We start from the raw sequence: 27,383 nt of genomic DNA, 5'->3' as shown, positions 1-27,383 counted from the left end.
ACATTTTTATCCCAATGTGAACTGAAGCAGAAGGTTGGCCAGATGATGCGCTCTTATAAATGTGTTGTCTTATATCTTAACATAATGATAGGAAATAAAAGAATGAGAACAAAATACATACAAAATAACAATTACAGGCTGTCTAGAAAACAAATGTATCCATTGACAAACAACGTACACGAATGTTATTAAAAATAATGAATGAATTTTATTACTGTTGTTATTATTATACTTTTCACCCGACCAAGCAGTCCTCGCCCCTGGGCCGCCCCCTCTGGGCTGCGCCCTGAGGACCAGCACATGCTTCCTCTGTCACAAGTGGAGTCCTCAGTTGCATGAGTGATCCAATACACACACACACACACACACACACACCAGCCAAACAAAAACATTGATTGTGTCAACAGCAGCAGGTTCAGACAGCATTCAGCCACATACAGAGGAGGTTCAGCGTTCACCAGGACCGGATATGTTCCATCTATCTAGCACTAATACCCACTTACAATCAGGGAGATGACATGTCGGTGCGTCCACATCAACAATGGATTTATGATGTCATGTTTTCAAAACAGAGACTTCATCATTGTGAAAGGGTGAATGCTGCAGCGCATTATGGAAAGGATGAAACCTGGGAGTCCTGGCAGACGTGGGCTCTAAAACAGGAGTTCATTAATCCAAATCAGCCCATTAGAGCAAAGAGGGCAAACGCTTGTGGATCTGAGAACTCTGTGTTTTATAAACCCATTAATATGTCTGAGAGGGAATTATTCAATCAGGTCTCCAACAACAGAGCGTCTTTGTAACACCTTGTTTCTTTCCTTCTTGTTGACATTTGTTATTTATTCTATTTTCTATTTCAGACTCCAGGATGTTGCGCTTTATTATTTTTCGAACCCTTAAGACGTTGCCATCCTGAAGCAGTAAAAAAAAAACAACAAAAAAAACACATCAACAACACAGCAGCGATCCGGCGCGGCTCATCAATATCAGCTGAAACAGTTACTGCATCAATCAGCTGATTGTGGGTGGGGAGGGTCAGCTCTGCCCATTCAGCTGCTCGTTACCACCAACACAGTCTTTTCACCGCACAGGTTTATGCACAATTCATTAAAATACCTGTTTGTGTGAAAAATCGTAACTTGGGCCTCGACACCAACAAATACTGCAAAGGAGAATCAGAACCACCCCCTAAAATAGAAAGCTGTCCTCTAAAGGAGGGAGGGTCAGAGGCTCCTCCTGATTTCTGATTGGCTTTCACTTACTCATCTATCAACAGCCCGGCACTGCAGCATTGGGTTTCCATCCATTTCAGCTTTTAATCACAAATTTTCATCACATTGGGTGGAAAAAAAAAGGCATTCAGCAGGTGCATATCAGCCTTGCTGTGGAGCTGCTCTGCCCACACCACCACTTTTAGAAAACTCGTGTTCCACGATCGTCTTTTCTCAAACTTTTGCAGGAAATTATTTCCTACCCTGTCTTCAACACGCAATGTCATTCTCATCTAATATCGCAAAAAATTAGTGGAGGTGACCGTCTGTGCTCCTCAAGTTTTGAAGCACTTTTTTTTTTTTTTTTTTCCTTTTGGAGGATGTTGAGAAGTCTTTGTCTTCCTGGCTTTCAAAAAGAATAACTGCTTAAACAAGGAGACATTGTACTGAGCTGTGAAATATAACAGGTGCTGCAGCTAAAGGAAGGTTAGAAGCATCATAATTTCATTTAAAAAGAGAGTGAAATGACAAATTGTCACCTAAATTCTGTCCAAATTGATTTACTCTCTCTGTGAGAGTGAAAGAGTGACTCATCGGCGGCCAAAAAGGGACTCATCAATGCTCCTAGTAAGATGCAGCGTGCTGAGACTTTTTCATTTTAGCCTAAAAAAAAAAAAAAAGCAGGTCTAATTGGATTCCTTTGGCAGGATCAGTAACGGAGGTCATTAGCAGGATGGCTGCTTAGTGCTACGTGTTCTCATGTAGATAAATGTGAATGAACAAGTTGTGCTCCTGTAATTGAGAGTTTTATGACCTTTTCCATCCTGCCTTGCTTAATCAGTGCAACTAGAATTCCAGCACTTGTGTTGACACCCTTCTTCAGTATGGCAGAAATAATTGGAGATACTGTATCTGAGCCTCCAAAGCAGCGTTTCTTCTTCTGGGGACGACTGGAGTCTTTCTCCCCGGTGACATTTAGAACTTTTGTGAAACCCGACATGACACAGAGCTTCAAGTATTCATCCTGATGATAGATTTGAAGATCAGAGATGTCGCAGTATCATTTCAAATCTTTGTTGTTTTTATCTCTTACATAAATGTTTCTCTAAACTCCATACAGTGACAAAAACCGGCTGTTCTCATTCACTCTGACTACTTATACCTACAGAAAGTAATGCACCATAATAATGAGCCAGGAATGAGACCTTGGGGATGCCTAACGATGCTGTGAGGTGACAAAACTGGTGGGTTCCTTCAGCAGAGCAATGCGACATTTGCAGCCTTGTTGGAGTGATGAAAGCAAATGTTCGTCAGATGTTGGGACATTTGCAGTCTTTTTTGCCCGCAACAAAACTGGATGTTTCAGGAAAAGACGTTGGGACATTCGCCGCTGCTACTCTGGTGACAGAAGCTGGTGTTTGTAGCATAACATTGGGACATTCTCATCATTTTTTTAAGGAAAGAAAACTGGGTGATTTTTAGCGAAACCTGGGTGCAAATGCCACCATGGTTGCGGCGGAAGAAGAAGTGTGTTTTTAGCAGGAATTTGTGATATTTGCAGCCATTTTTCAGGCAACAAACCATGAGTTTTTAGTGAGACCTTTTTACCAACACTGGTTATTCTATGATAGATGTTGGGACATTTGCGGTCTTTGTGCTGATGTCGAAACTGGGTGTTTTTTGCAAGAGGTGGGGATACTTGCAGTGGTTTTTATTTGGCTTCATAGTGATCTACTTAGAGTTTGACAAACACTTACAACAGCATTGTAAAAGCTATCTTAAAATACTGCATTTCCCAGAGAGAATAAAAGGAATGTCCAGTGTTTTACTGGGGCAGTTTGCACTGATCACTCGTGTTGCTGGATATTTTTAGGCTTATACGGAAAAAAACTGAATAATTAACATATTTCATGAGAATAAGTTGATCAAATCCTATCCCACCCCTTTCTCCCCAAGTAAATTCATCAATCCAAGCATGAAGAGAGGGAAATACTGGAGTTTCTGCCAACACACACAGCTCTGGATTTTTTTACAGCTGTGAACCCCAGGCTACCTTTACATTGCCCTGAGCACTCATGCAGAGACAAAGCGCAGCATGATTTAACTCTCTTAAGGTCAACAAAGGTCACCGTCTCTGCCAGACAGGATCTACCGTGGTGCCACGACTGTAGCAATCACACGGCAGACCCCAGCTATCACACAGGCCAGGTGTCCGCAGCAGTCAGATAGTCCACTCAAAAACACCAGCGACAACAACACAACACCTAGTGTCACTTGCCTGGTGTGTGTGCGCGCGCGTGTGTGTGTGAGAACGAGAGAGAGAGAGGGACAGACAGAAAGGATGATAAGAAGTCACCTCAGCAACCAGGTGAAAAGTTAGACAGCGCGTGTTCAAGCCACCATATTGGGAATTTGCATTTTTATAATGAACCGCATTCATTAGAGGTTAAATTTAGGTGTGACTGAGGGTAGATTAAACAGTGCTTATTTCTCTGAACGATCCTTAAACTCCTCTAATCAAGCAAAAGCGTACTTTAGCTTCAATTTAGTTGACAGGGAATAAAGAATCTCTTATGCAAAGCACTTAACAGAGAATAAAAGTAGGCATTCTCCACAGCCATAATTTTGCAAATTCAATACTGATTTAATGAGTAAATGCATTTCTCCATCTTAATAATCCAAAGAGATCATTCTAATCTGATTAACATAATCATGAGAGTATTTCATTTATGTATTCCAAACCCAAGGCAAAAAATAATGAAGATGCATTATTAACTCTTACCTCGACAGTGAACTCCTTCATCATAACCATCCTCACAGTCTCTGGCGCCGTTGCAGAGTTTGTTGAAATGAATACATTTCTTTGTCCCGATACACTGCATGTGGTTGAGGGGACATCTGATCACCACCTCTTGTGCACCTGAGAGAGAGAAAAAAAACAAAACTCTCCTGTAAACTCCACAGCATTTAGAGCAGCACCGAGAGTGACAACAGTGTGGAACACATTGCATCCACCGTTGTCATCTATAGGTTGTTGTTTTTTTCTTGTAAATTCAAGAGTTCTTTTATACAGAACCTGCACTTGTGAAAATATATTTTCATTTCCCAGCATTGTTCTTCACACGCCGCAGATGTTCGCCACACTCCTTTGCTGCTGCACACGTAACAAACTGCCAGGCAAACAGCGGCGAGCATCTGTTTAAGGATTCATGAGGCACATAGGTGACCCTCGCTGATGTGGCAGCCACGGGAGCGCATAAAACACAGCTGACCAGAGCGCCAGCCATGTAAATCACATCTTCACCGCAACTACATTGATATCAATTACCAATGTGCCATCGTGGCCATTTAACAGGAAGATTTATCACCGACCTGATGGGTTCTAACAATCCCAGGAGTTCTCCAGCTCCTGAGAACTCTCATCCCAGCACCTTCTGGACTGAGCTGTTACTTATTCACAGCATCCGTTTGGACTTTGTAAGTTAAGAAACACTGCAATGAACGTGCCTGCATCAAAGAGAGCTGTCAACTCCCACTGATTTACAGAGAAAGATGTGTGGACAAGCAGCGCAGCCGTCCCTGTGTAATGACACAATAATGACTCCTCTCCTCTCAAGCTTCTTTATGACTTTAAAAGGGTTGCAGGGGACCTCCTTCTTTAATGAATACGTCTTGGCTGTCTCCTCAATCCCCGGTGATTCACGCCACTTTTCCATTCCATATTTAGGTAAGTCAAATATAAGTGACCTTGTCTTTGAGAGTTCACATTTCATATGTGAGCAACTGGCAGATTCATCCGCTGGCCTCAAAAATGTTTAAAGAACTCTTCCACTTCATTCTCTCATTCTTATCATACTGCATTTGCCACAGTTGACACATTTGATATTTAAAACACGCGTGTGCTCCACCGGGAACATGTTAGGTCTCCTTCCTCTTTTGATATGCACTGATTCTGTGTTAACGCATAAGGAAGGGATTTTGGCAAGGGTGTGTGTTTTGGAATTTACAACCTCAGTTGCTAATAATAAGTTTACAATGCACCATGTGCACAAAATAATTCCACAGAGGAACTTCGAGGACAAAAACATCCCATTGAAACCCATTAAAACTGCAATTTGTGGTCCCACTGCCATTACAGCATGAATTCTTCTATTATATTATGCTTTCATTAGTTTTTACTATTTCCGAACAGATTGACCTCTTTTACAATCCTGATCACCACTAGAGGGCACTGCAGTTGGGGTACACTCTTTTACACCTCTTTCTTTTGCAAATCAAGTGGAAGTCGAGCGTGAAAAATGAAATAACATAAGAGAACATTTATTAACATCCTAAACATCATTTGGGCTGAGGCTCTCACTCTCAAGATCCGCCGCTTCTCAACTTCACGAGACAATTCTTCTCGCTAGCTCGCCAATGCTACATTGGTCAGGGCGTCTTCATCGGGAATAAATGACAGATGTTTGCTCCTCGCTCAGCTCACGTCCATTAGAATCAACATTATGGAGCACTGCAGGGTATTCAAATTCCTAATTTTAATATCCAGCAACAACACTGATTATCTGAATTACTATTTTTCTGTGCAGTATCTCTCAGCATGTCCTGAAAATCCATGAATATTTGGTGGTGGAAATCCTGACCTAAAGTTGTTTCAAAGATTTAACTTAAAAGTGGACAGTCAGAGGGTGTTTTTTTAGAACTTCTCAATGATAATTACACTGGCGTTGGTCAATAAGCGCGCCCTTGAGGAGTCCTGTTCACAAGCCTCCTAAAAAGGTAAGTATACTATACGCTTGCCTTCTATCACTGCAGTTATTTCACAAGGCAAAACAGGAAATGATCCCTTTTCACAGCACCGGTGCTTCGTGCGGTGGAAAAGCTTGCATGATCTATGTGTGAACATTTTCCCACCATTCATTAAATACATCAGGGATTTTCACTTGTACAGTAAAGGGACACACTGTCACAGAACATTCAAGCCGGCGCCGCAGCATAACACGTCCATTTGGTAAATGTGCTATTTAACACACAGCTGTAAAGGTCTCTGACAACGCAGCCGTGTTGTCAGCCTCTCCCCTCGCTTCTCGCCACATGGGCTCTAATCTAATGTGATAAGGGGAGGGATGGGGCATGAATATTCAGTAGTTCTGATCTGTCATGCAAGGGTACAGATAGTCTCAACGGCTGGGGTGCTCAGAGTTCCTCTGCCAATATCCAAACTACAGTACCATGTTGGATGATGGATTAAAGTCAAATATACAGCAGAGTACACGCTGTCATTTAAAACATCCTCCTAAATCAAAACCAGGGCTTCACACTCCTAAGCTTGCCATCCCAAAGGCCTGAATGATGCTCAAAGCCAACACGCTGTATATGTGCCCGAGTTCACACGAGCAAACCCACAGTGCAGAGTTGGAACTTTCCCAATTTGGGAATTGCTTTTCATGAGATGTTTTTACAATATATTACAGTGTGTAGAGGGGGGAGAATGAGCAAAATAAACCCAAAGCAGCAGTCATAATTACGTCAGCCTTCAAAGCCATTAGGGATGATAAGGATCTAAAGAAAACGCAATAATACTCATGTGGTGTGTGTATGACAACTTCTATTACACTGATCCTCCTGAAAATGCAGATTTAATGTAATTATGCTGTGAAGAGCAATAATAACAGCATATTTGCAGCCCAGCAAGTTGCCGCTGTGGCAGCGAGATGTGGTCTCTGCCTGAGGAGACGCGGTGATATACAGCTGGAGGTCCTCTCCTGGTCTATCTGAGCGCTAAACCCTTGTGGTTTTTGTTTGTTTGGGTTATTATACCAGCTTGTGCAGCAGACAGACAAAGATTAAGAATCTCTTTATTGCTCTGTTTTCAGAGATGACCACATAATCCTGGAAACATGTTAAACTGTTTATGATGCAGATGATGGAGTGGTGCAGGAATAAGCCCTGAAACCCAGGAGTAAGCTAGCTTTGTTGAATGAACCGTTCCCTCGCCACAAGACTGAAAGGTTCTTTGAACGGTTGGTGTTTGACATACTGATAAAATGCACCGTTCCAATGCATAATATGTTAGTAAGTATCACACCTTTTAAAATTTTTTTTGTTCTAAAAATGCTGGTTGCTACAGGTGAAGCTTTGTTGCAATGTTGAATTCATGCAACACTCATAACATAACGTTAGCTTTTCCAGACTAGCGATCCCATTTAGGCTTCAGTAAGCATAAATGTGGTGTTCATTTCTGAAGATTATCTTGAAAAAAAACCCGCATGTCAGACTCATACATTTTCACTTGGCACAGAGTTGATTTTCTGCAATGATCACAAATCTTATGTAAAAGAAATCCCATCGGCCCAGGGTGGAGGGAACCCAGAGTGATGCTAACTTCCAGGTTAGCCTGCTAAAACTCATTATCCCTGCAGCACTCTGAGGAGCTGGGTTGGTGAAACCAGTCAACAACTTCAAGAATATTTTTCTTAAAGCAATTTGCATGACATTGACTCCTCTATTAGAGACTAAATGGCATCATATAGCATGCAAAAAGCAAAAATATGAGCTGTCATAACACATAAAATGACTGAAGACAATGGCTGTAAAGAAAGGCAGTAAAAGCCTGGTTGGAGGCAAGGCAGCTCAGTCTGAGTGTGTGTTATGGTAGTTGTTGGTTTATTATTTAAAAAAAAAAAAATCAAGCTAAAGATCAATGCCCAGTAATTGTCAGGTTTTGTGTAATGATTTTCAGTAGATGTTAATCCTTAAGTTTGAATAATGGCGCTGCTTTATAGTTTTAGGAAATGCATAATTGTATTTCATTCAATAAGCAAATCTCTGGTGTCTGATTTACAGCTCCCGGGAGACAAATTGACAAATTTTACCATCAGTCCAGCGTTTACACACAGCAGCACACAGCCATCAAATTACCATCAATGATGTTGATTCTGTACCGCAGAAAACTTCTAAACTGGTGTCAGCTGCACAGATTCATCTCTATGAGCACATAATGGGTATCACATTGCAGCGCAGGCCTCGTCGCTCACACAGTGTAAACACGTATATCAGATTTAAAGAGTCATCTGGAGAAAGTAGCGCTGCCAAAATGCTGATTATAAATTTGTGCAGGAGGTTTTTACTCGTCTAGTATTTCAGAATTAAACCTGAATAAACCACCTTCAGCCTCTCTTCCGGTGCGGAACCTGCACCATTTTTTTTCCTCATCTACTCAAACTCTGACTAAAAATACCAAAAATCACATTTCTGTTTTTATGTTAAACCTTTTTTCTTTGTTTCTTCGGTCAGGCACGGACCATGCTTCCTCTTCTTTTGCGTTTCACTCCCATTGTTACTGAGCCCGTTTTTGTCGTTCAGCATGAGTAGATGTAGTTGACATGACTAGAGTTATCTTTATTACCCATATTACTGCGGCTCAGCGGACCGTGGAGGCACTATCTTTTCAGGTTGTCCGTCCACATTTCAATATTTTTTTGCGACATCTCAAGAAGAGATGGGGGGGGGGGGGTTTCTTTAAATTTGGCACAAACGTGCATCGGGACACAAGGATAAACCAACAAGCTGTTGTTGGTCGACGGTCACAAGTAGGTTGGACCTCTTAATCCTGAACCTCCAGTATACGAAAAAAAAAAAATTCTGTGTAAAAAGAAGAGACTGAGGTGTTTCTGAATATTTGTATTTGAAGAGAAACATTGACATGCTGTATGCTATTATGTACCGTGTTTGATTTTACATTTGCTGTTGTATCAGTCGAAATATCTTCAGTGAACAAGGCTGTTTTTGGTCTGTTTGTCTGCTCAGGTGAAAGTTGGACAGACTGATTTTGGAAAAATCACCTTTCATCGCATGCATGAGCCCCCGTGTACTTGCAGGAATGGTGGGCATGACGGATGCAGCTAAAGCAACTAATGTCAACAACAACACCCATCAGTGTACATGGCCACACACGCCTGGAAAGATCGGCCAGGGAAAGTAAAGAAAAGTGTGTGTGTGTGTGTGTGTGTCTGTGTGTGTGTGTGTGTGTGTGTGTGTGTCAAGAGAGCAGGGCTTCCGGTTATGTGAAAAGCCAATGGTTGCTGGTGAAAAGATGCCTCTTAAAATGAAGAGAGGCACGTTTGCTCTCGAGGGCGTTTATTTGATTTGAAATGGTTGAAAACCTCCTGACTAAACGGCGATGCACTGATTATGTGTGACAGACAAACAGATGAAGAGATAGAAAGAGAAACTGCGGAGGTCCTTGTAATTCTTAATTTACAACTATAAATGACTGAGGGTGCACAGTCCCATGAATGGTTTGATAAATTAATCATATCCAGAGATGAAATAAGCAAAAAAACCACACCTAAATATACCAGTTTAATCACAACACCTTGAGTGGAAGGCAGATAATCCCTTGGTGGCTGTAAAAAAATAAATACATTTTAAAAAAAGGCCAGCTTTGCTTATTCAACCAAAATGAGCAACATTTAACTTCTGCATCAATATTTAATTAATGATTTTTTTATATATATAATAACACAACGATAAATTCAAGTGAATCATTCCTATCTGGTCTAAATACAGCTCATAAATTACCAGCAGTGTTGCAGAAAAAAGCTGCCCGAACGTCTCAAAGAGAAGTTTGTTTGTTTTTTTCAGCAGGAGAACCACAAGACATCAATTGTGATGCTAATTTATTAAATTTAATGAAATATTTAGTCAGTAAAAATCACAGAACAAGAACCGACCCAACACTGTTAGCGTTGGTGTCGTAAAAATCTGCTTTTGTTTGTTTTGTTAATTTTTTTCTGGAAAAAAAAAACTAAACAAAAAAAACAACACCTCCAGTGTCATTCACAAGTCATTGTCAGTGTCCAGGACCAAAATAGAACCTCTCCACACTGCTAATTCACTGTGAAGGACAGAATTTATCTCCACTCCTGATATTCATTTTTTCAAATAATTCTTTTTTTCTTTGCCAGCACAATGGTTTTTTTTCTCCTGAATTTAGCCAATTAGGTTGACACCACAAAACACAACCGCTAACCACAAAGAGGTCAGAAGGTTCTCAGTGTTTCAAAACAAACAAACAAACCAAAAAAAAAAAACGGTTGTTTTGGAAGGTAATAAACAGATCCTTGCTCTATTTTTAAGTTCCGATGATTTCAAATGAACCGAGAGCAACGTAAGTCAGGACTCACAACAAAAAATGAAGATGATCGGTAGTGAAAGGGTCTACAATTAAGTCTTCATTCATGATTTCCTGTCTTCTAGTTTTTTCTAGCCAAGTGCGTCATGTGTACGGAGGATGTGTGGAACCCAGACGAGCGGCTGGAGTGAAGCGGCTGGAGTGAAGCGGCTGGAGTGAAGCGACTGGAGTGAAGCACTTTTATTTCCTCCCCCTCCATGTTGGACTCTTGGTGAACCACCTCTTGCCTCACCATCAGGCATACTTTACCTTCTGAGCCCTGCTACTCGTGATGCTGGCTGGAGCAAATAAGTTCATTATGCTCATTGTAACTTTAATAAACAGTGCAGCCTGTGGTGCCACTTGCAAGCCTCTAGATTTGAAGACGTTAATTAAAAGTCATGGTGTTATTTACCTACTTTGTGGATTGAAGGAAGAGAGCTCAGCTGGGCGAAACCGCTACTTCTATTTAATGTAAAATGAAAGGCTTCTAGGGAGGAAACTTCAGCAGCAATGCTCATTATGATACTCGTGTTAATCTGAGCCACTGCCAGTTTGTGTGGAATAATGAATTCCTTTCAGCAGGGGAAGTCATTTAACTTTTGTGTTCAGGGATTCATCATAACCCTTGAAAATCATCTGCAAAAGGATTTAATTTTCTTAATTTATGGTTCAAGTGTGTGCTCAAATTAGCATCCCGTTTCCTGATGCGAGGCAACACCAAAGTGCATGTTCCACACCAGCTCGGAAAGTCTTCTTTTGTGGCAAATTCAACAATTAGTCTCTGTTTGCGCTCCATTTGTCGACTATTCTAATCAACAGCTTGCTTTGAGAGATGAATCTTTTTGATTAATCTGGACGGAAGCTGAATATGTGCTTCGTCATCACCTCTTCAACCTTTTATTTTGTTTGTTTTCTCCCACTTATATTCATCATTCAAGGATCTGGGACTAAGATGCTAATAATGAACTGTTTGCCTTTACAGTCAGATAAAAAAAAAGAAGTGTGAACATCAAACAATTCGAAATTAAAATGATCGGTGATTTCGTTGCGAGTCTCAAGACTACCCTGCCCCTCCAAAACAACACCGAGAGAGCCCTTGTTTTGTGGAATTGATTAAACCTCTAAATAAGCTGCGCTATCACAAACAGCACCTCCCTCCTCTGAAATGAATGGATTATTCATGGAGGACTGTTGAGACGAAGCTCTGTTCTCCTTATGAAAGTAACAGCAGTTTGAGCTACGAGTGTTTTCATCTGACAGGAGTCACGCCATCGTTGTAGTTCGCCTTGGATTATGCATACAGTTTATCTATTTAAAGTCAAACTGAAATGGAAAATAAATTCTACCTTTTTAGGTCACACGTGAATGGATCTTCAACTGTAGCAGCAGGAGCTCATTTACTTTGGTCAGCCAGCTAGTAAACAAGGAGCACCGCCGTGTCTTTGTCCGTATGCCCCCTCCAAACCCGTTCATTTCCACGGGAGGCCGTGGTCACAGGCATGCTGACACAATGTGTGACAGCTCCAGATTATAAACCAGCCATGGAACCGTCTCTCTTTCCCCGCCGGCCCATCGTAAAGCTCTGGACACGCCCACTCTTCAGCACTCAAATTCCTGTTATTTTTAATCCTGTTGAAATGTATCACGACGCAACGGTCAGGCGCTCCTGTAACGTTGTTCCAATAAATGCACGAGGAGCAGTGTTAACGGATCAATTCCCATTTCAGAGGGACAGTTTGAACCTCCGACAGAGATGCTCTTCCACGGGAAGTGCACGGTGAACATTCTAACCTCTGGGCTCCTAAAAATGGCACTGGTGTGGAACAGTAAACACTGTGTGTGTATAAAAGGCATGAATATTTTAATTTGTGGGTGTGCGTGTGTGTCTGAGTGAAACGATACGTCTGAGGGTACATCCCAAGTCCCTCACGGGAGAGTTGCAAGATTTTGGGTTGGAGGAACCAGGACAGAGTGCTGCTTGGTGGGTGACGCGACTTTTCCAAAAGAAAAAGGTAATTATTTCTTCAAATCACTTGATATTCTAATCATAACCTGGAGTGCTGAAGTTAAAATATTAATACATGATAATAATGATCATTCATTATTCATAACAAATGCATTGCTGCTGGTTAATTGTGTTATTAGCAAAAAGAGCAAGGAAGCCCATTTCCTGTTTACTCCATAGTAGGAGGTGTGACCTGTGAAAGGAAGCTGCACAGTCTGTGTGTTGTGGATGTAGAAACACAGAGTTGCCTCGCTCAGGTGGTGGAGTGGTTAGGGTGCATGTCACATACGCAGTTGACCCCGGGTCGAATCCCGGTAGGAGGTCCTTTGCTGCGTGCCCACCCTCCCCACCCCACCCCGCTCCCTTGTATCCTGTCTACTCACTGGTAAGTAAATGCATCTCTGCCAAAAACAAAACAAAACATGAAGAGTCACCCAACAGTCCAAGACAGCTGATTCAACTGAGCCGCCATCATCAGAGATGCATGTCACTTCAGATTAGCCCTTCCAGGAGAGGATGCCTGATTCCTCTAAAAACAACGCCACCCCCACATTCTTTATGGCCTCTCTCCCCTCATCCTCAGTGCCGATGATGCCTGTGAAGAAAATATGGAGCCATTTAAGGGAATTAGGAAGTACTCCCAGACACTGGTGAACTTTTTACCTTGGCACGTCATCTGTCTGTGGTGAAGTCACTGTTGTCGGGCATGTTTGGATGATAGCATGTCGTTGATGTTCTGGCTGGACTTTTATACGAGATGGAAATGCATGATATCATTTTCCTGTCACAGCATGGCTGGAGAGCCATTTTACCCACATCTTATCTGTTGGGAGTGCATGAGCTGCTTGTATCCGCCTCTGTATTCATGTCTCAAAGGAAGCCAAAAAAAAAATGTTGAATGTGCTGATGAGCTACTTATCTTTTGCTACTTGTCATGCATCATCACAAACGTGGCCAAAAAATTCAACGGCTGCATAGCAAGTGCATGCTCTTATGGTAAAATGTGGAAAACAGGAGTAGAGTTTTGAACACATTATGGTGATATTTCACTGCATATCACATCTGCTGTGTGACCTTTGCAGCTTTAGCATTTGAAATAATGTTCTCACCTACGAAATAAAAAACAAAACAACAAAAAAAACCCACTTGTGTTGCTCTTTTTTGGACTGATCCCAGATATACAAGCAGCTTCCACAAGTTCAAAGCAGCAAAGGAACAAATACAGAATAAAAGAAAAAGAGCGAATGCTGCTGCATGACCACAGATTGATGGCTGCAGAGGAGCAGAGCTAAAAATGATAGAGCGATACATCACGGCCATTTTCCTGATGCTGTATCGATATTCCACTCCACAATCACATCTTGATCCGTGGATGTTATGGCAGCTACATTTAGCATGTACAGTGACAGTGTGCTACTGTGCAGACCACAACTGTGACGATCACCACCCCACCTCCCCCACCCCCACAGCACTTGAACTGTCTGTGAGAGAAGCTGGAAGGAGGATGTCAGCAAATCTGTGCATAATTAAATTTGGCTCCACCAACCATAAAGATTTCATATGCGAAGGAAAAAAAAGGTACTCCAAAGTCTGTGTGTGACCATTGCATGGGTCCCGACTGAGAGCACCTCCTGGCTCTGGTCTTGACCTCTCAAAGTCTTGTTCTGGTCTCAGTATGTTCAGGTCGCACCAGGGTTTGATTAAAAGTGACTCAATTCTGGAAATGTTCTTTTTAAGGAAGATGCAGTGGAGTTTAGGAATGATATAAACCTCCTTTATTGTCTTCATCAGCCCCCCACCCCCCAGAGGTCAGGGCGATGAGAAATATTTTGACTTCCCACAAATCAAAACTCAATGAGACAGCATGAACCGGACAAGTCCCCGGTGGGGAAGTGTGTACGCATTTGCCTGTTTGTGGTTGCACGTGGGCAACATTTGGTGCTGCTTTCTCAAGCCTGTACTGCCGCCAACTCCAGTCCGTGTTTGTTCTGTCGGCTTAGTCTGGGATTCAGTGCAGGAAACACATGCTGACTTGGACTGAAGCCAGACTGACTGGCAAACCATTTCATTGTCTGTCTCTCTCAAAAAAAAAAAACAACCTAAAAAAAAAAGTGCTTTGTCGCTATGATAAGTTTGTTGCTTCATTTTTCATCCCTGAGCACTTCTCCTAAATTGCTGACCACTGTTAAACTGAACATGAACACCCTCAAGCACCCTTAAAGCTAATCCTAATTGCTGGCAGTGTTGGGCAAAGTTACTTGAAAAATGTATACAATTATCCACCCACTCGTCCTCCAGGCCAACATTTTCTCTCTTCACACAGTCTTTTCAACTTCTTCTTTTATTATTCTCACTCAAGACCTTCAACAAAATATTGAGCACAGTTCACAATATTATTGAGTGAGTAACATCTATAAAGTAGTGTTCTGGCTGGCGAGCAATCACAACGGCGCGCTGGCTCGGGTTCATCACGGTTGTCTGCCAGACTTCCTCTGTACTGTGTGCTTGACTACAGACTCAACAACTTTGTCCTTCACTGACCTTCAACTTTAGCTCAACTGGGTAACAATGACCTCTTTAAACTATTAAGTTCAGATCCAACATTTTCTACGTTGTTCAGTGGATTCCGTAGATGCGTCTGATCTCTTCCTTTCAAGTCAGACCGACTCGGTTTCTCCTCCTCCCACCTCCCAGCAGAACCTAATTTTGATACACTTCTTCTCCTGCAACTCCTGCATAAAGTGAGGCATCTCTGCTGGTTATGAGCTCATTAATTCCATTAATCCCAGTCAAATATTGCAGCATGGGGACAGTCAGCATCCAGCCCTCCTCACACGCTCCCTCCCCAGACTGAAAGAATACTAGGTGAAGGGTTTAGACGCTGGACTCAACACTTCCTCTACAAAACAACTGATCCTCTTAAAACTATCCTTGGCTTGCCACTGACATTGTTTCCATGGCAGCACAACAGGTTGTAGCTTTTACCACCTTACTGGCCAGACGGCTGATATTAGTCTAATGGACTCCCCTCCTACATACAGTTGATGGATCAGAGGTTCTGTCTTGCATGAATCTGGAGAAAATGAGATTATAACTGAAGGGCACACGGAAAATATTTGACAGGAGATGGCAACCATTTCTGGACCACCTGGACGGACACGTCTTCTCTCCTGACTTCCTTCTCCGCTCAGGATAAGAACATGGAAACACATTACCACCTATCTCCTACTGTATGGAGAACATTTAACATGAATATAAATAGAACATCAACATTGCTTAGAGGTTTATGCAGCTGCGCGTGTGTGTGTGTGTGTGTGTGTGTGTGTGTGTGTGCGTGTGTGTGTGTGCGTGTGTGGGTGGCTGCTCTAATTGATTACAATATTTCTTAACTGCAACAACCCTGAATTACAGTAAAATTTTCTGTTGGCTGTTGAGTTTGGTAATAAATCAAATTAACTGTCAGATAAAACATGCTTCGATGCTCTTATTCCTGATTTCATCATCAATACTCCGCATTAATAAACGATTCTTGTTCCTAAGCATCACCTGATGTTGGTTTTGTGTTGTTGTGTTAACTTGACAGTGTAATTTGTTTTTCTTTTTTGCTTTTACGCAACAAATGACATCACCAAAGATCTGCCATAATTACTACCGCTTACGACACGTCACGTGCTGATGGAAGTGAATGACACCATTAAGTTACATGTGATTGACAGATTTGAGTGTTTGATTTGCTGCATATTGTGTTGGGTATTGAATCTATTTTGTAGAGCAGGACAGAGCGTCAGTAAGAATGCAGGCATCCATGACGTCGCTGCTCTCCTGCGTCCCCATTAATAAACACGTCCCTCCACAGAGCAGCCACGAGTGCAGGACGCCGCAGTGAACCGCCACTGAGAAATGTGAACAGAACCAAAAAAAAAAAGAAAAAAAGAGGCCAGTTTGTAATTATTTGGAAACCGACATAATTAGTTAATAGAGATACTTTTGTGACCAACCATTATGCAAATGTTAGAATGTAATTGTTGTGCCAGCTTGAAATGAATAATACATGCAGTATATTGGAGCTAAAACCTATATTCACTGGGAGGAATGAACCCATTAAGACTGTAATAATATACAGTATTGTATTTAATGCTAGTGTCTTTTTTATCAGTTTTATAACCACACACACTCACTGTTATGGTATGAAACCCTAATGAGTGCAATCAAATTCTGATAAATGTTCATGATGTCATTGCGTTGTTGTGCTGTCCAATCACTGCACCAATCATACGTGCACCAACGGCTGGACAGTTCATCCTGCAAATTTGGGATTCAGTCATTTAGTCAGGAGTTTGCTGGACGTTCTATGTGCTGACAGTTTAAAAAGAACTGCAGCGTAAATACATTTAAGTCCCTCTGCTGTTTAAGAGATCAGATTTGGAGGCGTCTGCGATCGAGGCAGGAAGGGCAATGTGGGTAAAAGTTTTTGTTTTGACGGCACTGTTACACGTCCTTCAAAATCAAATTGAAGAACTCGTCCCAGAAGCTCGACATCAACCTTGGATGCCTCGATCAAAGTCTAATAGATTTAGAGCAAGACCTCGACCTCTGACTTTGTTTATTCTAGGTTTTCTCTTAACTCTAGGTAATGAATTCTTCACCCTAAATTAGTATTCCGCCCTAAAATGTAGATAAATTGATCATAAGGGAGTCCTTTTTTTTGCTGGAAGGCCAACATTAATGAGGACCTCGTATAATACAGAAAGCAAGTGGGAGTGAAGGCATTTTTCCTCTAAATATCCTCTGGCACCAACACAGATCCCTTGAAATAATCGCTGGACTCTGACTGCTCTGAACAGATCTCTTCGTTCTTTTCTCTGCAGGGGTCCTCCACCTTTTCTTCAGTCAAATTCAAGCACTTGTTAGTCTTTCAAGCCACATTTTCGAGATTGTTCTAGCTCCTTCCTGCTGTGGACCACAAGAAAATCTCCACGGATTTTGATAGCACATCTTCTTCTACGGTGTTCTTCAGGGACTTGGTGCCTTCATGTGGTCATTTAAATATATTTTGGATTTTCATTAAATCTGGAGGGTCAAAAACTGTTAAATCTACTGTAATCCTACATCTGTGAAACAAATGACCCAAAAATTGCTTCAACAACTTATGAGGCATAATTGAGAAAAGCGATTCAGCAGTTTTACCTCGAAGCACTCACAGCTCCGATTTCTGAATGCTGAGCTGTGTCCCAAGTCATTCCTGACCTTTTTATGACACCGTTCACGTCCATGCAGCTTAAACTCTCCACCTGCCCCTGAAGATGCCCTGCAAAGGTCTACGGTGGGCTGACAGTGACAAGCAAACCACAGCAAAGTTTGAAGTTGCCGCACAGACACACATTTGTTTACTTCAGTTTCAAGCTCTTTACTCAAAATCCAAACACCTCTCAAACTTTTAGAAGTCCACATATACATAGCGTATATGTTTTGAACTCCAGCATCCGCGGGGACATGCTCTCTACCAGGCTACCAATTAGTCGAGTTTCTATCACGCCAGGAAAGGTGAACGGAAAAGCCAAAAAATAAATCAAATTTGCAAATAAAGTTTGTAGTTTCTGAAAAATAATCAGCATGCAAATTGCAGATGGAAACCTGTTTTTCTAAGAGGCTCTGGCATAGCGAATCTTTAAGTCACATGACTGATCAGCTGTTTTTTTGCTGCCAACATCCTAGATACAGTATTACAAAACCTTGTATTTGTCTCTGGAGAACAAGCATGACCAGTACTTGTACTTTGATGACAACTTTGCCAGGTAATTCTTCTAGACCTCTCTTTATTTTTCACAGAGTGACCTACAAGATGAACGCTTCTTCTTCTTCTTTATTCTACTCTGAATGGTACAGCCACAGGTGAGTTTGCCAATAAAGCCTTTTTTTTTTTACACAAAAAATATGCATTGCACAGCTTAGTTTATTTTTCTCAAATGCACTTTATTCACAATTACATTTTGTGCTTAAGATGTGTCTGACAATCACATCGAAACACAGTGGCCATCGCTGACAGGTCTCATTGAAGTCACGTCATGTCTCGCAGTGGGAGGGGATATTATTCTAACCCACTTTAAAGCCCGTATTGCAGTAGTGCTTCACTCTGGGTTTAAGTATTAGGAAGGAGATGTAGACTTTATTGTCACAGCAGTTCCATGACAGCAAACACGCCAACTTTACAGAAAATGCACTGGTTCTTCAAGCCGAGATGCCGTCCTTTATTACACTAGGAGGGGATACAAAAGGGGAAATATATCAGTGAGGTGGGGGAAGTGAAGACAAAACAGGAGCTTGCTTCTCCTAGTGCATCACTTCTGACACGGCGCTGTTGCCAAATTGTCACCAGGCAACGGATTTCATTCTCGCACTAATGGTCTCTCCTACAGTAAGACAAATGCAAATGCACGAGGAGCCGAAAATGTGTTAAACTGCAGAAACAGGGGCAATGCAGCAGTCGGGGGAGGGGGGGAGGCTGAATACGAGTAAATGCTATTTTAAGGGCAAAGCTGTGACTTTTTCATGATATAAAACCATCACATTTTGACAGAAGAGGCTGTCTTAATCACAGGGACTTAAAAGCATCCACCGTCTTCACAGGAATTAAAGCACGCAGACAAAACATTTGTCGCCTTGGTTTCCTGTCGACTAATACAGATGTCACACGCCAGAGGAGGTGTACATGAGTGCAAATGTTTAAAAAAAAGAAAAGGGAAAGGTAGTGAAATAATAAACATCTTACTTTCAAAGGCTGCGGCAAAAGAGCGCATCATAATAGCGGCAGACTGGATAAATGTGGCAGGTTAAATACGTTGATAGCAAACTCCAATGTGCCACATTTGATCTGAAATCAAATCCAGCTGTCAGGCGTGAGGCTGCGGCAGACAGGATATCCAATTAACACAGACTGTGGCATTAAATATTTTAGGTAGTTGCGGTGACAACCTAAACAGTGAGCTGTCTAATAAAAGCAGATCATCTCACACTTAATGGAAGACACGCGAAGGCAAAAGCATGCATGTTTAATACGCTCATGCAGGCCTTCAAAGAGTCGTGAGAGTAAGAGTAAGTGACGAAAGCGCCGCGGCGGTTTCAGTGACGGCCTGGTTTTCTTGAGTCAACACAACCCGAGCGGAGAGGAGGGGATGGAGGGGAAGGAAAATAAATGTTACATAATGCAAAAGGCCCTGCCCTTCAGCTCAGTAACAAGGTGCTACGCTACATTACCCACTAAAGCTCAGTCCTACAGCCACCAATTCTCACAGGAAACACACACATTTGAGATACATTTATTTCAGTATGGATGTTGCCAGATAAAATACCCTGCAGGATGTTGATAGGCAGCTTGGAATACAGCGACTACTACAGCTTCATCACAGAGGAAGAGGACCTGAGTGCTTCCCAGCTGTGTGTCCACAGAGGCTTCGCCAGCTACTTCTGGAGAGTTTAAAATTATATATATTATATATATATATGTGGGGGTACTTACTAGTCAGAATCAGATCTACTGGTTAATATGATTGAATGAATGTACTGACTGTAGGAAGACGGTATCATTACAGAGATAAAAGAGCATTAAATGGCTAACAGGCGAATCGCAGCAGAAGTCTCAATTATGACTGTCACATTTACTTTACTGGTGACAGCAAACTCTTTCATGTCCGGTCCTGCTGCGGCCATGGTTATCACAATTGCATATATTATGAAATAAGTATTCTAATAGCTTTTTCTCCCATCATTTGCGTATGATTTTTTTTTGTTTTTGTTTTTAGCAAGCTATCTCAAAAACGACTGCGCTAAGTTGTTGGACAGTTAGCAAGATGACCAAGAGCTTGTGATTGCCTTTTGGAGCTGATCTGGATCAAACTGTCGATCCTGGACCTGAAAGACTGTTCTTGGCTATCAGTGGTATATTGCTATTGTTGGTATCTTCCTTCATGCAAAATGGTTAAAAATTGATTACACATGCAACATCATATTTTTGTGACCCAGGCGACCTTTTTTGGCTGTTGGAAAGACAACTTTTTAAATGATTCCTCATCTCAGTGCTTTGAGTTTTTGAATCCTTCTGTCCTTTGAGGGCATTTACCAATTATGGTGGATTAATCACGAACACAGACACGCAGAGATCATTTGAAGTTGTGTTCCTGAGGTACAGGGACCCCCTCCCTCACTGACAGAGAACCGTCTCTCCTCCCCTGTGCTTCAAAGACGCTGCCATCAACGTCAGTGTTGGCTGACTAGGGACGTCCCTGGGTCTCAGCTGCAGTGACCGTGGTCTTGAAGTCAACAGATGACCCCTTTTATTGTCTTTTCCTCTGAGGAGTGACAATTCAATCAGAGGATTCAGGGGTCTACATGTCCACAGATTCACAAAGCTCCTCATGGCAGCACTACTGAGACAAGCCAAAAGTCCATGAAATCCTTTCCGGAAGGATTTATGAAGGATTTAAGTTCTAAGGCACTGTTTGCAAGTGTGGAGCATACATAGAGAAAGAGAGCAGCATGCTGAGAGTCATTAGCATTCAACATTTTCATCAAATTAAAATAGAAAACATTTAAAGCAAAGCTGTCTAGCTTTATCTCAGATGCACAACAACATCTGTATGTCCCCAGACTAGCGTGACATTTAGAAATTCCTTGTAAGTACGATGCAAATCTAAGAATGTGATTATCCCACTCAAGGCATTCTCAGTCTCCCCTCGGCCACCACACAAGCAGCTAAGTTCCATCTGTAAGGTCTGGCTCTTCCCCTCCTCGCCTGAACTGCAGAACTGGAGACCTGCCATGTTGCTGGAGTTCCTTTATTCATTCCTGAAGCTCTTTTTCTGGCTCCCTGACTAACTGTCAGCAGCTGTCCGGTCCTGAGAGGCCCGTGGCTGAGCGGATAACCCGCTACACCTTCCTTCGGAAGCAACTTCCCTTCCCCTCCTCTCTGCTGGCCATGAAGATGTAGTGATTGTGTCTCCCTGACCGAGGGCGCAGCAGGTAATAGAGAGGCCATCAGTGGCACAAACCTTTTTATACTCCGAAAAGAAAGCAGAACACGGCCTTTGTCTGGAGATAATAAACTGTTGTGCTTTTATTTCAATTCTTCAGACAGTCACTCGTATATAATTCCATGTAAATGATCATTTTTTTCACTTTTTCCTCACAGGTTATTCCTGCTCGAGCTGTCATTTAGGGAAGGGACAATACATCCCAACCCCCTCCTCTGTTTGCAGGGAAACGCTCATTTAATTCCCCTTTCTATCAATACCTAATCCATGATAATGAGCTTTGCTGAATTCCTGACATGAATATGCAAGGTCTTCTTTCTGCGGGCGTTGTAAATAAAATGGAGCCAACATTAATCAAAGTGATAATTAATGGCTTTCTGGAGGTTTTATGACATGGCCTACAGCAACCATGTAGAGGTTATATTCTATCCATTAGATGAAACATATTTCATAAAGGAGGGAGACAAAGATTCTAGTGAATGAAATTAGAAATGTGCCAGCAAACAGGCTCGAGTGGATCCTGATTCACAGATAAGCTGATGTTACATTTACAAGGCTGCAGCTTCATTCTACACCAATTAGTCCATGCACACTGGACCCTGATCCCAAAGTCAACTCCACCAGCTGAGCTTGCGTCTTGGACTGGGACTGGTGACATCACCGTCATAAGCCAGTACTTCTGGGGGCTACACAGGGACGCTGCAGGAGCCACATGGAAATCTGCTGTATTTTCTGCATAACATTTCCAGTGTTATATCATTAATCACGCCATCGTTGTAGGTGAGAACGTGCTCACTGAGGTAATTGGAAGTGGTTATATAACATAAATGCTTTCACCTGCATTAACACAAAGAGGGGTGGCGAACCTGGGAATGAATATTTTCTGATGACCGCACGAGTGCGCATGAGTATACAAATCGGCCATAACTGGTGTCAGATGGTACCAGAGGCAGAATAAACGCACCCCTGTAGTGGAACCTGAGCATCACAGTGTTGTCCAGTGCTTAGCCCCTCTGTCCGGCCTGTTGACAGTCACTCGACTCACTTTATTTTATATTTCAGGCTGCAGCACAAAGCTCAGATCAAGGAGGTTTGGCTTCACTGAGTCGGGAGGAAATGTAGCTTGAATTAAAGCTCCTAAACTACTTGAGCAAAGAGGAAAAAGACATTTGCACACCGAAGAGCTGAAGAGCTTCTGATCCAGCACCTATTTCATTGGAGTATTTTCATATGAAATCATTATTTTAGCACTTCTACCACAAAGTTAATTCACTCAGACAACAGTAGAAAAATGTAGTAGAGCTAGTCACGCCGCTACTATCCAGCAGTCAAGGGATATGCATCAAGCATTTTTAGTTCTGGTGTTATTCAAGGAATCTATACATCACCTGAATGTTTAAGTTCTGCACAACATTCACCTCCCGCATGTTTTCAAGTCATAGTGGTTTAGCAATGTGCTGCTGAAGCTTTGTTGCATAGAAAAGATCCGCTGGATGAGCCGCATGCTGAATAACTAGGCAGTCAACAACGGCAGCATCATAGCTGGAGTCTTGGACATTAACAATGAGCAAACCCAACAACAATCCACCACCTGAGAATTTCATTTTTGATGCTTTGTAGTGGAGCACAGTGTGGAGGTTACTGTCATTCAGCAGCAACGGAAAGCAACTTTCCCAACAAAGTATTTGGAGGGAAAATATGAACATTTACTGCGTGTGTGTGTGTGTGTGTGTGTGTGTGTGTGTGTGTGTGTGTGTGTGTGTGTGTGTGTGTGTGTGTGTGTGTGTGTGTGTGTGTGTGTGTGTGTGTGTGTGAGAGAGAGTCCCAGTGCCATTACCCCTTCATGGTCCACGAGTTCAGGGTAATTTTACCTTATCTTTACTCTCACTGAGACTGGGAAACACACTCAACAAGCCACCCATCTACTGAGCAAATACATTAGAGAGCATCCAAGCAGTTGCGAACACGCCAACAGCAGGTGACTGTAATTAAGTCATTTTGACATAAACACGGAGCATCTGCAGCAAACACTCCCAACAGCCACCTCACCGATACGTGACCTCTTCCTCTCAAGGGTATTGATAAGAACAAAAACCCCTAACTTGCTTGGATAACTCTCACTCACTGATGAGCTGCTGAGTGAATTTAATTCATTTAATTCTTCTCTCTTTTCTTTTTTTTGGCAGATGTTTCTCCTTTATGCAGCGTGGGTAAACTATGACAGGGATAGTTTTATCCTGATCTATAAATGATCGTGTAGAATCGCCGCTCTATTTTGTTCTTTGCAGGATATTGGTGGAGAAGTGTGTAAATAATAATAGCAGAGAGTGAGCAAGCCAGCCGACGCCGAAGCGAAGGACAAATGAAGGTTCACATTATAGCGGTCGGATCTGGCAAGCAGAAAGTAGCCGGCGTAATGCAGCACATCAGCGTGTTTGCAGAAGGCAGCAGTCGCAATATCGCCACATTTTCAACCAGCGCTGATCCTGTCCTGACCTTGGGAGTGAGCACAGCAGAAATCAAACTATTTACCTTTGGATAAACTTAAATTACAGCCTGCAGTTTAACATCCACATTAGTCTGACTCATAATTTACTGCAGGTAGAACAGAGTATGCAGGGGTTTCAACAGGAGCCTGTAAAGCTGAGCTGGGATGAATAGTACCTGTTTGACCCTTTCAGTTCAGATCCTTGGTCACATTCACCCGTTCAACAAAATACAAAAAAAAAGCTCATTTCTTTGTGTCTTTACATTCAAATACAGTCTGTGCCCCCCCCCCCCCCCCCTTGAAATTTCAGTGAGCCTCAGCCAGCTGGTACACAGAGCAGCACGAACCTCTGTGACCTCATATTCGTTTCTGGCCCCGCATTTCCAGAGCTGCGATGAGGAATAGCGTGGATGGTGCGGAGAGAGAACTCTTCTGATCAATATGATCCATGATAAGTAGCAAATGGGAGCTAAGTCCAAGTGAGGAATTATACTAGACATGAAGATCTTCCCTTGCAGTATTACTGAGATACTGAAGTATAAACGCTATAATGACGAAGTGGGAGCAAGACGTCCATCTAACTTGATGCGCCACTCCTGCAGCCGTCCTCTTTCTCATCTTAAAAAGCTCACACTTCCACTGAGGTGTACTTAAATAAAATGCTTCTGCCCGTCGAGTGCTTCTAAGGTGCAGAACAAACAAGACGCGTGTGAGCTTCATCACTTCAAAGTCACCACAGGAAGTGTTCTCTGTGGGAGGGAGAAAACCTCAGACTTGTAGCACACGCAAGTGTAAAGGTGAAGTGATTGATGGTAGAAAGAACACCTTTGGGGAGGAACATCGCTTGGTTCATGTTAACATGCGTCCTACAAGGGTGCCACCTCACTCGCGAAGGATGGATGGAATGCACTTACAAGTCTCGTCAGTTTCATCTGAGTCGTCGGGGCAGTCGGGCTCCCCGTCGCAGAGCCAGGCCTCGGGGACGCACGTCTGCCGGTCGTGACAGTGAAACTCCCCTACGTCACACAGGATGGCTTCTGGATGAAATGAAGAAAGAGTGGAAAGAAAGAAATAATGCATGAGATGATGAACACGTGAAGGATATGGGCTCATGAAGGGTGAGAGGAGAGGATGTGGCTTCCCTCGGACTTCAGACTCGCATTACATCATCACCAACTTCATCTTAAAGAAGCAGCTTCAAGGTTTTTCTTCAGAAGCAGCAGCTCAATTCTCTACATGCTAACGTCTCACAGAGGCAGTCAGCGCCGTATGTCCTTTTGTCACCAGTATCTTTTGCAAACAATCTATTTTTTTTTCTTTTTTATCAGAGCAGGAGGATGGGTCGTTTTGTTCCGGCAGATTAAAATACTACCAAAAGAAGCAGACACTGTGAATTTGACAGCTAGTCTCCTCGAACAAAGACACCATGTCCTCCGCGTACTGGCAAACTATTACAAAGCAATTTGGCAAGTTTGTTCTTATCTTTTCGCCTCCTTGCTATTGTGCTTTGATTTGATAGTGGGATGGGGGAGTTCACTGGAGGCTCAGTCAAATAAAAAGTCATCATAGCCTTTCAATATAGCGAGCATCTGTCAAAGTGTTGGCATTTTTCCTGCCGCTAGCTGTCAGAGCCGCAGCTCCATCATTCTACCGGATGACACAAGCTTTTGCTCCAAATTTGATGCCACAATGTGACCTGCTGATATGGCTCCCGAGTGCTGAGTAAAAAGAAGAAAAAAAAGAAAGAAAGAAAAAACCCCAATTTGTTTCAAAGCTTAACCCGCAGACAATCAGACAGGCTCTTAACTCCCCCTTGCACTCTCCAGATCCGTCTCCATCTTTTAGCCAGTGAGTTACTAACCCATTAGTGGTGGGAGGGGAGCAAGTGGGAGATCAGGACTGCACCACCCCCACCCCACTCCCACCCCGTGCATGCGCCTCCTCCCCTCCCTGCACCTCCACGGTCCTCATCACTTTTACTTCAACTCAACATAAAAGCACCCAGATGTAGAGGAGCCTTTCTAAGGAGTCGGGTGAAGACAATAGCAGGTTTAAGGAGTGCCGGCACCTCCGGGGGACTCCTCTGCTCTGTGTGTGGTATCCATGTGCTGTGGTGTCTGCAATGATTTACTTCAAAGACTAAAGAGGTGTTTTAGGTAACAGTGTGGGTGGGTGACATCTCCAAAACTACTGATGAAGAAAACATTAAAAAAAAAAAGATATACAGTATTTGTATGAGTATCATACAGAGTGCTGTACTGGTATGGGAGAGCAGGGCCCAGCCAGGAGGAGCAGGTTGCTGGTGGCTCACACGTTACCAGTTTGAGTCACAGAAAGAGTGTTTGGTTTGCCGCGATTATTAACTCAGACTGTCTACAGTAAATGCGGCGATGGTGAATCCTCCTCTCAGTGTGTGCCAGAGTTGTCAGGTGTGATCCTGGATCAGTTGCCTACGTATTCACGTCTGGTGCGGCGATCTTGCCCTCAAAATTAAAGCATCAATATTCCATTACTATGATGGTTTTGTCAGAGCTGGCTGTGAGAGTCTTATTCTGAAAAATTCGGACTGCAGGTCAAACAGTTTTATTAGTAGCTGAGCTGACGTCACTCCATCTCTCATGACTTACTCGCTGCTCTCCTGTTTGTACTAATGTTCCGCTCAGGTTATATCAGGTATCAAACGTCAGCCCTTTGGACAGAGGGGAACTTTCCCTGCCTGTCACGCTGATCCCGAAGGCTGAATGACACACCAGTAGGAGCGGTTACCATCTTCTCCTTTAGCCTTAACATACTGGTCCCGTCAAATCTGCTGAGGCTAAAGGAGATAAGATGGTAAACAGTGAAGCACGTTTCCTGTCATGGATGCCACGGAGATCCTGTGGGTCATTTCACTCAGTTAGGAAACTTCCTGAGCAAAAAACAAAAAACCAAAACAACTGGAGCCAACGCCAGGTCTTAAGCATTTGAACAGTGGGTGATAATTCAACGCTCCACTGCTCCATGCCCGAGCAGCCTCCAGCAAATTCACTATCCAGGGACGAATCTGAAAAGGTCAAACATCTCATCCATTCTACCTCTATTCCCACTGATGCAATACATCTGAAATCTCACCATTTAAATCAAGGTCTCTTTGAAATATTCAAAGACATTTGGTCCCATTTTGAAGAAGGACATTCTTGAAATTTCACACCAGCACCATGAAGAAAAGAATCTATAGACCAAAATATTAATGTCACACTGAGGCAGGAACTTCACAAACAGATAAAAGTGCAAGTGCATTTTAAGGACCCGGGTTATTTTGCGCGGCGTTTCTGTTTAACCATCCAGCAGCACATTACTGTGGGCAAACAGAAAACTAACGCGCAGCGATAAACAAAATATTGTGACACCAACGACACGTCAGCGCCAATGATTTAACATGAGACATCATGTCAGAAACAAGAAGCGATGTCTTTAAAAACATCTGCATGAGCTAAGT

General features: G+C 42.6%; 1 protein-coding gene and 1 long non-coding RNA gene across 2 annotated transcripts in view; one reads left to right on the top strand and one right to left on the bottom strand.

The window, feature by feature from the left end:
• The window catches only part of lrp1bb (low density lipoprotein receptor-related protein 1Bb), a 293,597-nt gene that overhangs the window by 189,562 nt on the left and 76,652 nt on the right, over positions 1-27,383 (bottom strand). The window contains 2 exon segments of the mRNA XM_086219771.1: positions 3,994-4,131; positions 24,820-24,942. Coding sequence (XP_086075897.1) covers positions 3,994-4,131; positions 24,820-24,942 — 261 coding nt within the window.
• On the top strand, positions 5,846-10,616 carry LOC147251827 (uncharacterized). The gene is made up of 3 exons (XR_015118697.1): positions 5,846-5,987; positions 9,018-9,148; positions 10,470-10,616. It is a non-coding gene; the product is annotated as an uncharacterized LOC147251827 (long non-coding RNA).

This window comes from Aulostomus chinensis, chromosome 12 (genome assembly GCF_037954235.1).
Source record: "Aulostomus chinensis isolate RoL2024-O1b breed Wild chromosome 12, RoL_Achi_v1.0, whole genome shotgun sequence".
NCBI lineage: Eukaryota > Metazoa > Chordata > Actinopteri > Syngnathiformes > Aulostomidae > Aulostomus > Aulostomus chinensis.
This window is presented reverse-complemented; position numbering and strand designations above follow the sequence as displayed.